Below are 12,662 nucleotides of genomic sequence, written 5' to 3'. Positions count from 1 at the left end.
TGGTCATGCACTTGTTGACATAACGAAACGCTGACGAATGCGACCCGTCTGGGTCCCAATAGCTGTGCATTGACCCAATCGGATCAACTTTCTGCAGAATGAATGTACGTAACCCGGGATCTGTTACGGCTGGCCGGTCGGCATGGGCGAAGGGAGAACGCCCCGCCTTCCTCAGCTCCGTGAGCTCTATTGTACGCAAGCCCTGCTAGACCTCGAAGCTCTCAGTTAATCTATAAAAAGGGCTTCTTCCTGTTCGTAGTTGTGTCGTGCGATAAAAAAGATTTATTGTATACATTTAAGCGAGGCTCGAAAGAAGAAACGATACACGCAAAATGTCGAAAAGTCTCCCTTTTACTGTAAACACAACCCCATCGACCTTTAACAACTTTCTGACCAATGCTAGCTGAACGATCCATCTCTGCTCCATGAGGCTTCATTGCTCAGTGGACAATGGGTGCAGGCGCAGGAAGCTAAACGGTTTGACGTTGAAGGTAAGGTCAGATGCTATTTGTGGTCGTGTGCTTGAGGACTAATCATGGTATATTTAGACCCTGGTTCCGGCAGGATCTGGGCTTCTTGTCCTACTAACCAAGTCACCGACGTTGATCAGTACATCGAATCATCACAAACTGCCTTTGACTCTTTCCGCCACACCAACCCTCGTGAAAGAGCCAAGATTCTCCTCAAGTGGCATGAGTTAATAACAAAGGCCCGAGAAGACATAGCCAAGATTGTTGTCTATGAAACAGGCAAGCCGATGGCAGAGGCAGTTGGTGAGGTTGATTACGCGCTCGGTTTTGCTTGGTGGTTCGCTGGTGAGGCTGAGCGAGTTCGCGGCTCAATCGCCTTGCCCTCAGTCTCATCCCGACGGACATTCGTCATCAAGCAACCAATTGGTGTTTGTGTCGCTCTGGTACCCTGGAACTTCCCCGTTGCCATGATTATTCGAAAGGTGGCTGCTGCAATTGCTGCAGGATGCACAATGGTTGTCAAGCCTTCGCCTGAAACCCCTCTCAGTGTCATGGCTTTGGCCGATCTAGCTCTTCGGGCCGGCCTACCGAATGGTGTACTCAATGTCATCTCAACCGATAATGAGCATACGCCATCTGTCAGCGAAAGGCTCTGCAAGCACCCATCGGTGCGGAAGGTAACTTTTACTGGCAGTACTAATGTTGGAAGCATCGTCGCAAAGCATTGTGCTGAGGGCCTCAAGAAGGTCACGATGGAGCTTGGCGGTAACTGCCCTTTTATTGTATTCGACGACGGCAACCTAGACGAAGCCGTCGCGGCTCTCATGATACTCAAGTGGCGAACTGCTGGTCAGGCTTGTACACACGCTAACAGGGTTTACGTCCAAAGTGGGGTTTACGAGACTTTCTGTCAGAAGATGGTCCAGGCAACCCAGAAGCTCAAGGTTGGGCATGGCGCAGCCGATGAGACGACAATTGGTCCTTTGACAACTTCGCGACAGGTTGAAAAGGTAGAGCGACATGTCTCTGATGCCCTTAGCAAAGGAGGCAAGCTGCTTTGTGGAGGAAGAAGACCCGACCATCTCAAGGCTGGTTATTTCTTTGAGCCTACTGTCGTTTCCGGGATGACTCCAGATATGTTGACGACCCAGGAAGAGATTTTCGGTCCTTTATTGGGCATCTATAAGTTTGAAACGGAGGAGGAAGTTGTAAAACTGGCTAACCACACGTCAATGGGACTTGCCTCATACTTTTACACGAAAGATGTGAGCCGCACTTGGAGGCTTCTGGAGAGTCTTGAGGCGGGGATGATCGGGATGAATACAGGTGAGTACTTTATCTCTGTAGCCCGAGTCACTATAATGCCGTCTCGTAACTAACCCATTCTTTCTCAGGCAACGCATCGTGCGCTGAGTCTCCCTTCGGCGGTATCAAGGCTTCAGGGTATGGGAAAGAAGCTGGCAAAGACGTTGCTATCGAGGAGTACCTCATTTCCAAAACCGGCACGCTTACTGTAGAGGGGACAGCGACAGCCTAAGCTGTCTTTTTATCGTGTAGTGTTACTAAATTAACATGAGAAGCAAAAGTCGAAAAAATGTGATAACACTTGATATTCAAGAGAGTTGGCGGAATATACAAGGGGTCATCAGCCTACGCACAAGACCTTGAAACACGCCTTGAACCGTCTAGCATAGGTACCTAGTACACTGTATGCAGCTGTTCAACAAGCAGAGGTTTCTTCTGTGATAACCATACCTGGGCATTTTAGTTAACTCAACCTGACTCATGAGTTAACTCACAAACTCATAACGGCGTTCCTGGCGTTTGATTGGCCCGCTCTATAATCTAATCTAATCTATCGCAACCCTTCTATATTCAGAATTGTCACATCCAACAGACCAAAGGGTCACACATTTGATCAAACCGGAAGGAAGGTCTTCCAGCAGTTCAGGCAGACTGTTCAGACCGGCAGCCCGGAAGTCCGGACTTTCGGTCAGTGGTTGGTATCACCTATGTCTCCCAAAAAGCAAGTTCTTCAACACAACGGCCCCGGAGGACCAATTCATCTTATGTATAAAAAACCGACCTGTTTCCGCTAATTAAATAGAGAAATCAAGAGTTTCTATCCCTATGATCGAGATCCATCAGAAATTGACAAGAATCTTAAGGTAAAAAAAAGTCTTCCAAGTAGACACAGCAGTTTCTAGGACGACTTATCGGCAGACTCTGCATCGCCTCGATCCATTATTTATACCATCAAGCCATCGCCATGGTATCCGAAACTTTGTCCGTACCGTGGACACTCTCTTCCGCCCCCGACTTCATCGATATTGAGAGATTCTTCACCAGAGAGAAGGCGAAGCCTCGCACTTTATATGTCTACTTATACTGTACGGCGAAGCCATGGAAGGATGGCTATAAGGGCAATGCGTGGCGCCACATAAGAAATAATCATCTGTATCTGTTGTTTATATTGCGCAGTAGTGCTGGGTGAAAATTATATTATTTTTTTTTTATGAAACTTGGTTGTTCATTATTGAGATGAGAGTTCTTCTCGGGTTTATATCTCTAGATGATTTCATCTAGGACTTTGAACTCTAAATCTAGGACTTTCAGACTGTCTGAGTCGTGAAGGGAAGGGGGATCCCCGGATTTTCCAACACGCCCCCATCCACCTTGTCTTCAGGGCACAGAGTCATCGTGGACTTCAGTACTCCAAATAATACGACCTGCTTCCTCGATCGGACATGCACTGACTCGAATTGCTTCTAGAAAGTGACCATGGCTGACGGCGTTCAATGGTTTAGTGAGTCCGTCTGCTACCTGCTCATGTGTGCTGACGTATTGCACATCAATGTTCCCGGCTTCAATTTCTTCTCGGATATGGTGCTCGGTTAACGGAATGTGCTTTGTCCGTTGGTGAAGCTCAGGGTTTCTGCATAGCTTTAGGGAACCCTCGTTGTCGCCGTTCAGTGGGATAGGCATATGTAGCGGAAGGAGCAGTTCAGAGAAGAGGTTCCTAGTCCAGGCCAGTTCTCTGGCACATTGGGAGAGTGCTGTGTATTCAGCCTCGGTGGTCGATAGTGCCACTGTTTCGTGCCGTTTGGCCCTCCATGAGACTGTAGATCCTTCAAGTTGAACGAGCCACCCAAACGTCGATCTTCCCGTAACAGTGTCGCCTTTCCAATCCGAGTCGGCCCAAGCTGTGATGCTCCAAGCGGATTCAGGATCTTTCTTGACGCCCCCAAGCACCAGGCCGTGGTCTCTTGTCTGCTGTAGATAGCGAAGACCTCTTTTGGTCAATCGTGAATGTGCTGGTGATGGATTCGACATGTATCTTGAGAGTACCGAGAGTAGGAAAGCTAAATCGGGTCTGGTTTGGGTCATTCCATACATCAGCGAGCCGGTTTTCGAGCTATAGTCTTCTCGTTCTTCTGGAGAAGCCGAGTCGCCATTGTCTCTTGGTTGCAGTGTCGAGAGTGAATTTCGCTCCATGGGGGTCTTGACTGGTCGGCAATCTTCCAAGCCGAATTTCTTTAGTATTCTGGTAAAATATGCATCCTGGGAAAGGTAGATCAGACTTGAGTCCCTGTCTCGGGTTATTCTTACTCCAAGAAAATGGCTGGCGGGACCGAGATCAGTCATTGTGAAGATCTCTCCCAGGCGGGCTTTGTACCCTTGGATTGCTTCCTTGTTGCTGCCCATGATAAGGAAGTCATCCACATATGTGATGATGATCACTCCCGTTGTGGGATTGTGATATACGGCCGTGTCAGACGTTGCTTGTCTGAAGTCAAGGGATTCCAAGGTCTCCTTCAGCTTCCTTTGCCATTGCCGAGGCGCCTGTTTGAGTCCATAGAGGGATTTGATCAGTTTGCAGATCTTCTCGGTTGAGAATCCTGGCGGACGGTCTTCTGGGTGTTGGTCGAAATACTCGACAAGCCCCTCCGGCATTTCGATAAAGACTTCTTCGTCGAGGTCCCCTTCCAGGAACGCCGTCGACACGTCCATCTGCTCAATCTCCCAGTCAAGACAGGCAGCAACGGTGAGGAGGATTCTCCAGGTCGCCGCTTTGGCAACAGAGGCAAAGGTCTGGTTGTAGTCAAAGCCGAACTGTTGTTCAAAGCCTCTGACCACCAGCCGCGCCTTGAACTTGTCGAGGTTGCCATCCTCGTTCTTTTTGACCTTGAATACCCACTTGACTGTAAGTGGCCTATTGTGAGCTTGGTTGCGGTCCAGCATGCGCCAAGTTCCGTTCGTGAGGAGACTGCGCAGCTCACTGTGTATTGCTCTGAGCCAATGCTCCCTTTGCGGACCTTGAAGCGCTTCAGTCATTGTTTTGGGCTCAGTGATCACCTCTTTTCGGAGATCGGGCAGCTTAGCTGATGTCATGGATGTTGTTGTCTGTCCATGCTGAGGATTATGCACCTCAGCATGCTGAAGATTGTTCACTTCAGACCTTTGTGGGCTTGGAGTCTTTGTCTGCTCCGTGACGGACTGTGGCCGGCTTGAGATGGGAGCTCCGTTCTTGCGGATTTCCGGCTCAACATCATGCTCAGTTTCGGTCAGGAGTTCTGTCTCCCTAACCTTTTCGTAGAATTGCACATTTGCAGAGCGGACGAGCTGATGTCCCTTTCTGCGAGAGGGCACCCAGCAGGTGTAAATCTTTGAACCTTCCATGCATAGGTAGATTCCAGTCTCTCCTCTTGGACCAAACTTGTGTGATCTTAATCTTCGTTCTTGCGGTATGTGTATCGTGACTTGTGAGCCGCAGATTCGTTCTCCGGACAGATCCGGCTTGTTGTCTTGTCCGGGGAAGGCCTCGTTGAGAAAGCTTTCCATGGGAGTGAGGCCATCAATTGCCCTGGTGGCTGTCACGTTTGTCTTGCGCACCATATCTTCCAGGACCAATGGCCAGAGCTCTATCGGGATTCTTTCCGATTCCATGGTTGCTCTGACTTTGTCAAAGATGATGCGGTTTGAGCGCTCAGCAACTCCGTTAAATTCAGGAGTATATGGTGTCGTCTTGATGATCTTGACGCCGTGGGTGTACTCGAGGTTCTTGAGAGACGCACCATAGAGCTCAGAGCCGCCATCCATCTGGATTGCGTACACACGGATGCCATACTGAGTTCGTATCTTCGAGATGAGCTGGCCTAGAAGTTCCGAAGCCATCCCCTTCCTCGTGAATGTGTAGGCCCATCTCATTCGATGCCTGTCATCTGTGGCAATCATTCCCCATCGTTCGCGTCTAATGCCCGGCGGGTTGACTTTGAAGGTATCAACATGGATGATGAACCCGGCCCTGGAGGCTCGCTTCCGTTTGTTTCGTGGAGTCCATCGTAGGGCCTTTGCGATGTCGCAGGCGAGACAGTAATTGAAAGGTTCATGATTGTGGTGGCTGTCGCAGAACATTCCTTTCGTCATTTTGGCAGTCTGCGATACCTGAAATACGTTGACGTGGCCGAGTCTTCAGTGTCAAAGGTCGACGTCCAGGCATTGCTTTGATGAAACAGTGTGGTGATTGCATGGTTCTGGCTGGAGTTCGGAGACGGCCTGGTTTGGAACGGCAGTCTTTCCAACCTCAGTGTTGACGTACAGACCGTCCCTTCCTATGCGAAGGAGACCAAAGACGTCTCCTGTTGGGTCATACATGTCGTTCCCGTCTATCCAGCCGCCATTCTTGTATAGCCTGAGCCCTGACATGACGTTTACCGGAAACTCAGGGATGAACAGCGTGTCTTTGAGGTTAATTGTGACCTGATCACCCCATTTGTTTATGAAGCAAATTTTGACTGTCCCTCGACCGGATGGGTACACTTTCCCACCGCCTGTAACGAGGACGGTTCGAATTGCAGGCTGCAGCTCTGTGAACAGACTCTGGTCGTTGCAGATGTGGACTGACGAACCCGTGTCGAACAGCCATTCTGCTGATGGAGAGATGTTGTCAAGGGAGACTCTACACGTCTCTGTATTGTCCATATGTACCTCGTCTGAGATGCTATCTTCGAGAATCAGAAAAGATCGCTCGACTGTCATGTGATTTGATTCCTTGATATGGAGATTTTTGGTGTTGTCGCGTTGAAGATCATGCTCCATGAGTTCCTTGGCGAGACGGACTGCCCAATCGGGTCGCTTATCCTTATGGGCGAACCAGCAATCATTTTCGTGATGTCCTCTCTTCTTGCAGTTCGTGCAGGTATGATCCTTGTGCTTGCCGACTCGATGATTGGTTTCCTGGCTAAACTTGTTCGCGGCTCGCTGGTTCTTTGAAGAGCCTCTCTTCCGGCCACTTGCCTCTTGCTTTCTTGTGGTCGGGCCCTTCCTTCCGGTCTTTTTACCGTGGGCCCAGTAGGTAGAGGCAGTACCATGACTGTCATCGTCATCTGATGACCAGCGCTGACTTCAATTCAAGTAAGTCAAGTTCGGGGGTGTAACTTGATTACTTGAAATAAAATCGTCCGTGAACTTACTTAACTTGAATTGAATTGATATACTTGAATTGAAAGCGCTGACCTGAGGCCAGGATGAAGCTATTGGTACTCTCACGCCTCCCCTCCATCCCAGCCCATCAGGTCCCCACCAAAGCTGACGACCTCGCCCACAGTGATCGCTTGATGGCCTAGCCAATTCCGTAGGCACTGTATTTCCTCTATTATCTCGGGGCTTAAGCTGTGCCTTTGCGAGCTTATTGTCAACTTTGTGACACTAAACGTCCGCTCAGGATCGACAGACATAGCAGGAATTGCCAGGATGTCGAGGGCAAACTTGCTCAAACGTGGATATTCTTCTTGGTGTTCCTTCCACCATAGAATGGGGTTCAAGTTCTCTCGCCGGACTGGCCCTTGCCTCATATAAACTCCAAGCTCATCTTCTTCCTCCATCATGTGCCGATCGTAGCTCTGCATCCACTGGTCGAATTGGCTGGGCTCGTCTTGCCGCATCGCTTTTCCTATCATGGTTCTCGCTGCCTCAGACTGCTCCTTACGGGGATACTGTTGTTCAAAGAATTCCCGGACACTGTTCTTAGCATCCCGTAGCCACACTAGTTGCTCGTGGCTAGTCCGGTTAGCCTCAAGCCAAGACACGTTCCAGCGCGGGTGTAGAATAACGGCAGCCGGGTAAAGTGGCGATTGGCCAAGTAGACTGTAATACTCGTCAAGTTTTGACCAACAGTTATTGATAGAGATTTGTATGCATCGTCGGTGGTCATCATCAAGACTCTCAGCTTGCGAGAATGCACCGGTATATTCGTCTCGAGTGTGCTGTGGCAAGTGTTTCTCGCGTCCGCGACCCTGGTCAGCTCGTGGAGGACTACATCCTGCGAAAGTCTTAGTAAAATAGACATAAGAAGAGCGAATATGAACTGGAAAGCTGTACTCGTGGTTGCCGAGGCTCTGGCAATCTGTAGCTCATCAGCAGTGCCATCCGGGGGCGAGAATATCAGCATTTGCTCCTCGAAGAAGTTGAGCAAATATTCCATTCCGATCATCACTTCCCACAAGGCGCCGTAACGGCCTTCTTTAGCCCAGCCCTGGCACCTCATGGTGATCTCGTAGAGTGGTTTTAGTAGACTCTGTATCTCCGCCAAGAGAAGCCAGTCCTGCTGTGAAAGATGATCTTGGACAGGCACCCGTTGTCGGGGCTCTGCTGCCTTCGTGTCGAGATATGTGATGAAATGGTCAATCTGCTCTCGTTTTCGAATTGCACGCTGGATCATCATAAACGTCGAATTCCATCTGGTTTCATTGTTCTGCATCAGTTCGAGATCGATGGCAGCTCGGTCCTCCTCAAAGAGGTGATAATCGTCTTCATCGCGCTGGCTGCATGCCAGAGATTTCATCAACTCTCGCCGTTGCGGAGAAGCCCTGACGAACCGGACGATGTTATGCAGCTTGCCCACTGCTCCCCGTTTCCGCCAAAGTCGAAGCTCACGCTCTTCAACTTGGAAAGCCGCCTCGGTGAAGGCTTCTCGCTCAAACGAGTCAGGATCTTCCCCCCAGAGGAACGCTCGAGCTGCAAGGTTGACAATATGCCCAAAGCACCGTGTTCGATTGTTTCTAATATCCTCCTCGGCCATCGCAGGAGAAAGTTGACGATAGAGGCTCGCCAAGCATGTGTCATTGGACGAGACATTATCGCAGACACCCGCGCCAATCCGATCTCGTATCCCGTACTCGCCGAAGATGTCATATATTGTCGTTGCTTGGTTATCTCCGGAATGAGCTCCCCACACACGGCGCAGAACAAGGAGTCGCTATTGGACTTGGTAGGAGGCGTCGAGATAGTGAGCGTGGAGGCCAAGGAAAGCGTACCGGTTTGGAGAAGTCCACATGTCAAAGCTAAAGCTAATCTTTGTGACTGCCTTCTCCAATTGACACGATATTGCTCCCTTCTTCACCTCGAATAATTTCCGCATGGTATCACGCACCGACTGCCGGCTCCACGGCACCTCTTTCGCCAATGACGCATCGTGTAAGTCGAGCATTCGTCGCAAGTACGGATTCGACGGCGCCGTGAAAGGAAGATTGGCAGTAACGATCCAGCCGACCGTCAGCTCCTTCGCTTTATTAACATTGGATCTTGCAGTAGGAAGCTCCAGGCAGCGCCGTTTCGAAGGGGGCTGACTGTCAGCGCGAGACGAATCTTCGTACGCATTGCCGTCCGCCTCAGTGATCATATGTGACCTATATCCAGTAAGGCGCTGAAAAGGAATAAATGTCGGACTCATACGCATGTCATATACCTTCGGAGATGTTCAATTGGCGACGTGGTGTTTGTCGCGACGAACAACGAGCTCTTCCCGCGTTCATCACATTTCGAGCAAGCCCAGTAGGTCTGCAACGTCCGCAAATCAGGGCTGACTTCCGTGAGGAAGAATCCGTAGGCTTGAATCCAGCTCCGCCGGCCTTTGCGATTCTTGTTGGCAATATACTCCTCTGGTATATACCTCTTGCAGCCGATCTGAACCGTTGGGAGGTCAGCAAGAGTCGTTCTCCCAGATTCAGCCTTGATGGACGCAGCGTCAAGCTGCTGTTTCAGTGATTTGCGCTGACTGCTAATGCCCAGGAGCGTTTCTAGCGACTGCTGTTGTGCTGTCATAGCGGATCATTGGCGAACCACGGATCGTGGATGCTTCTCACACAGATTTGGGTTCTGAGTCAGCTGCGACACGTCTCGAACACGCGGGCGAACAAAACAATAAATCCGCGACACCCCTACCGTGTCCCTGGATCATCATTGGTGCAATCAGCTCGGGGCCACATTCCGGACCACATCAAATTCATTACCCTACACCTTGGACCCGACGAACCCCGAAGGGCCTCGTCACTCCCAGGACCGTCGCACAGGAAAACCCATAAAATACAGTATTTCAAGTAAATCAAGTAAATCAAGTTTGAGGCATTATGAACTTACTTACTTGAAATATATAGGACCGTCAACTTACTTGACTTACTTGAAATACTTGACTTGATACTTGAATTGAGGTCAGCGCTGTCCACAAGGGTCCAGGTGGTGAATACTTCGAAACGAATAAGGTGGAAACCTGTGAGCCTTGCTGCGTACGCCTGAAGATTAATCCGCCTTCTCTTCTTATCAGATTCCCCGCCGCCGTGAGATCATCTAGCAGGCAATCATGTCAGCAGGACCCTTGACCAGGGGCGGGACAAGTATTGAGAGTTGCTGAAATGACTGAAAAGATCGGTAGGTGACCACCACGCAGAGCCTTTCACAAGAAATGAGTTTTTCCCTGTCAGCTAAACTAATTTATTTTCCGGGAACGATAGAACATAAAGCAGTCAACAATCGACTGCTTCGAGAACTTGGGTGGATCCAAGTCAAAGATAACCGACATAGCCTATGTGATTATAAATCCCGCTTAGCACCTAGAGGGGAGCTCAATGCCAAATGGTTTTGGTATATTTAACAAAAGATTAAGGAATCTTATCATATGTGTGTTTAATAATATGAGCCCGGAATAGGTACACAGGTATATATCTATTATCTGGGATAGGTAGTTATGTAGGATACGCCTCTCGAGGATTAAAAGTAACGTTATATCTAGTCTGGTTAACATGCTGCAGCTTTGAGTCCTCCAAATGCTGCAGAAGCCATTCCATGGTTAGTAGGACTTCACAGATCGCTCCATATTTCCCTATAGTCTGTGAGTAGGTGTCCGTATCAATACTAGAATCGGCTTACCATACCCTCTTCAGGTCTTCCTTCTAAACGCTTCGTGATTATCTTTAGTGGCTTCAGTATGGCCAGGTACTCTGCAATCACTGCCCAGTCCTCACTTGACAACTTATCGTCAACAATTGCAGGCTTTTTCCGGCTCCTCTTCGGCATTGGCCTTGTCCCGCTTCCAGACCTCATGGCAACGTACTGGTCTCACTCTGTGACCTCCGCCTGAACCAGGGAATCAAGAGGATTCCGAAGCTGATAGCCTCGCTCCATCATCGCCTCAGACGAGTTCCAGCGGGTTGCGTTATCCGTGATCACATCGTAGGTTGACCGGGCTTCTAGACCTGTCCTCTAGACCTAATGCCGTGTTCTCAATACTCTGGAGCTTGTGGTGTTTATCGATGCGCTGACCAGATCTCTGCACCTAGTGAACAATGTTATGCAGCTTGCCAATTGGCCCTTTCGCCCTTCACACCCTTATCTCATCTTGGAGTTCCTTGTCGGCTTGGCAGTCCACGTCGAAGGCGTCGGCATCTGTCCCAAAGAGGATGGATCGGGCGAAGAGATTAATGATATGGCCGCAGCACCGAAGCCGGTGGTGCTGCTTATTGAAGCCAAGCCCAGTAGCGAGCTCTTTAAGGCACGTGTCGTTGCTTTCTGCGTTGTCTGTGACAAATTACCCCACGCGACCTTCGAAGCCATATTCATAGATGATTTCACTAATTCGGCCAGCAAGGTTTTTCGCCACAGTGACGGCCCCTGATTTGGGGCAGGCCGAGCAGAAACGTGCGAAATTTCCCTTCGTCGTCAAGAAAGTGTACGGTGAGCCCGAGGAGAGAGGTAAACTTGCGGGACGTTCACACGTCGAAGGAGACATTAATTCGGCTAAGTGAGCGACCAAGAAACTCAGTTACAACGCCTTTGTGACAATTGAAGATCCGTACAATCCATTCGCGCATTTTATTATGAGTCGGGAGACTTCCTAACTCAATAATGGCGCTGTTTACGTATTCCATAAGCTCTCGGAAATAAGGACTTTCCAATGTGTTAAAAGGGACGTTGTCGCCGGCCACCCAGCGGATAAGCAACCTCTGGAAGCGCAGAGGGTCGAAGGAGGTTATAAAAGCGTTCATCACGGCTTGATCCTCCCCTTGGCGAGCGTCCAGGCCAACCATGTCAAAGAGAGTACGCTGTTTCTTCCTTCGAGGTGACATTTTCCCACCTCTGTTGATACAGTGGACATTTTTTATGTGACTGTTGGTTTGGCTTGTAGACGCAGCATCATGCATGTGGGTGATGGCTGCCTTTGTCTGGTGACACTCTTTGCAGAGCCAGAAACGGTGACCGGAACTGTCTTTCTCGATATCGTATCCGTGCTCTCATACCCATCCTGTCCGCTGCCTTCTTCTTTGTTTACTGGCTAAATACCCTGGAAGGCGATCCTTCTCGCTTTTTCGAACCACTGCCGGACCTTGTCAACTACGATAGGGTACAGCTTATTCATGTGGGCCGCATTGCTAAGCAGTGGTGCAAACAATTTTCTTCTCTGGGCATGTGTTTTGAGATTCACCATGGAGAAAAAGGTCATTAAGATCTTCTCCTTGGTTAGTCATAAGGCTAGCAAAACGCCAGTTACTATCTGGACTGTGTTAGATCATAATAAGTTGTTGAGTTGCATTTTGGAAAGGTTGCAAGATCGTGATTCTGATTAAAGGTTTTCCTTTGATAGTTGTTAGACATTACGTGTATTCGGTCCAATGATCCAGATTGGTATATTCATCTCTCATTCTGTTGAATTCTACTCCTTAGAGGATTTACCATTTCGGTTATAATCTTAAAGTATCCCTGCTTGCACGTGTGACCCCAGCACTTGTTCAACAGTTCCGTCTGAAGGGTTGTAACAGTGCTGAGACAGCTCTCCAACCAGTAGCTCGGTCTTCCGGTTAGCCAGTCTTGTTTTCACCAGTATTCAACACTTATAGTCTAATCAGAAGATATGGTGATACG

The 12,662-nt window shown here is 49.3% G+C and overlaps 1 protein-coding gene across 1 annotated transcript; it reads left to right on the top strand.

Annotated features, from left to right (window-relative positions):
• The first annotated feature begins 163 nt into the window (after positions 1–163).
• Positions 164–2,051, top strand: BKA55DRAFT_628883 (aldehyde dehydrogenase domain-containing protein). The gene is made up of 5 exons (XM_046196911.1): positions 164–191; positions 241–356; positions 404–491; positions 549–1,796; positions 1,865–2,051. The coding sequence occupies exons 2-5, from the start codon at positions 333–335 to the stop codon at positions 2,005–2,007; spliced, it is 1,503 nt and encodes a 500-aa protein (XP_046041011.1). The 5' UTR covers positions 164–191; positions 241–332; the 3' UTR covers positions 2,008–2,051.
• The last annotated feature ends 10,611 nt before the right edge of the window (positions 2,052–12,662 follow it).

Source organism: Fusarium redolens (genome assembly GCF_020744475.1).
Source record: "Fusarium redolens strain MPI-CAGE-AT-0023 chromosome Unknown BKA55scaffold_37, whole genome shotgun sequence".
Classification (NCBI taxonomy): Eukaryota; Fungi; Ascomycota; class Sordariomycetes; order Hypocreales; family Nectriaceae; genus Fusarium; species Fusarium redolens.
The sequence above is the reverse complement of the archived record's forward strand: the minus strand, read 5'-3'. Positions and strand labels throughout refer to the sequence as shown.

Coding starts and splice junctions, on each gene's coding strand:
- BKA55DRAFT_628883 (XM_046196911.1), top strand. CDS start 333: ATGTCGAAAAGTCTCCCTTTTACT. Junction 357..403: donor CGAAAAGTCTCCCTTTTACT/GTAAACACAACC, acceptor GACCAATGCTAG/CTGAACGATCCATCTCTGCT. Junction 492..548: donor TAAACGGTTTGACGTTGAAG/GTAAGGTCAGAT, acceptor TGGTATATTTAG/ACCCTGGTTCCGGCAGGATC.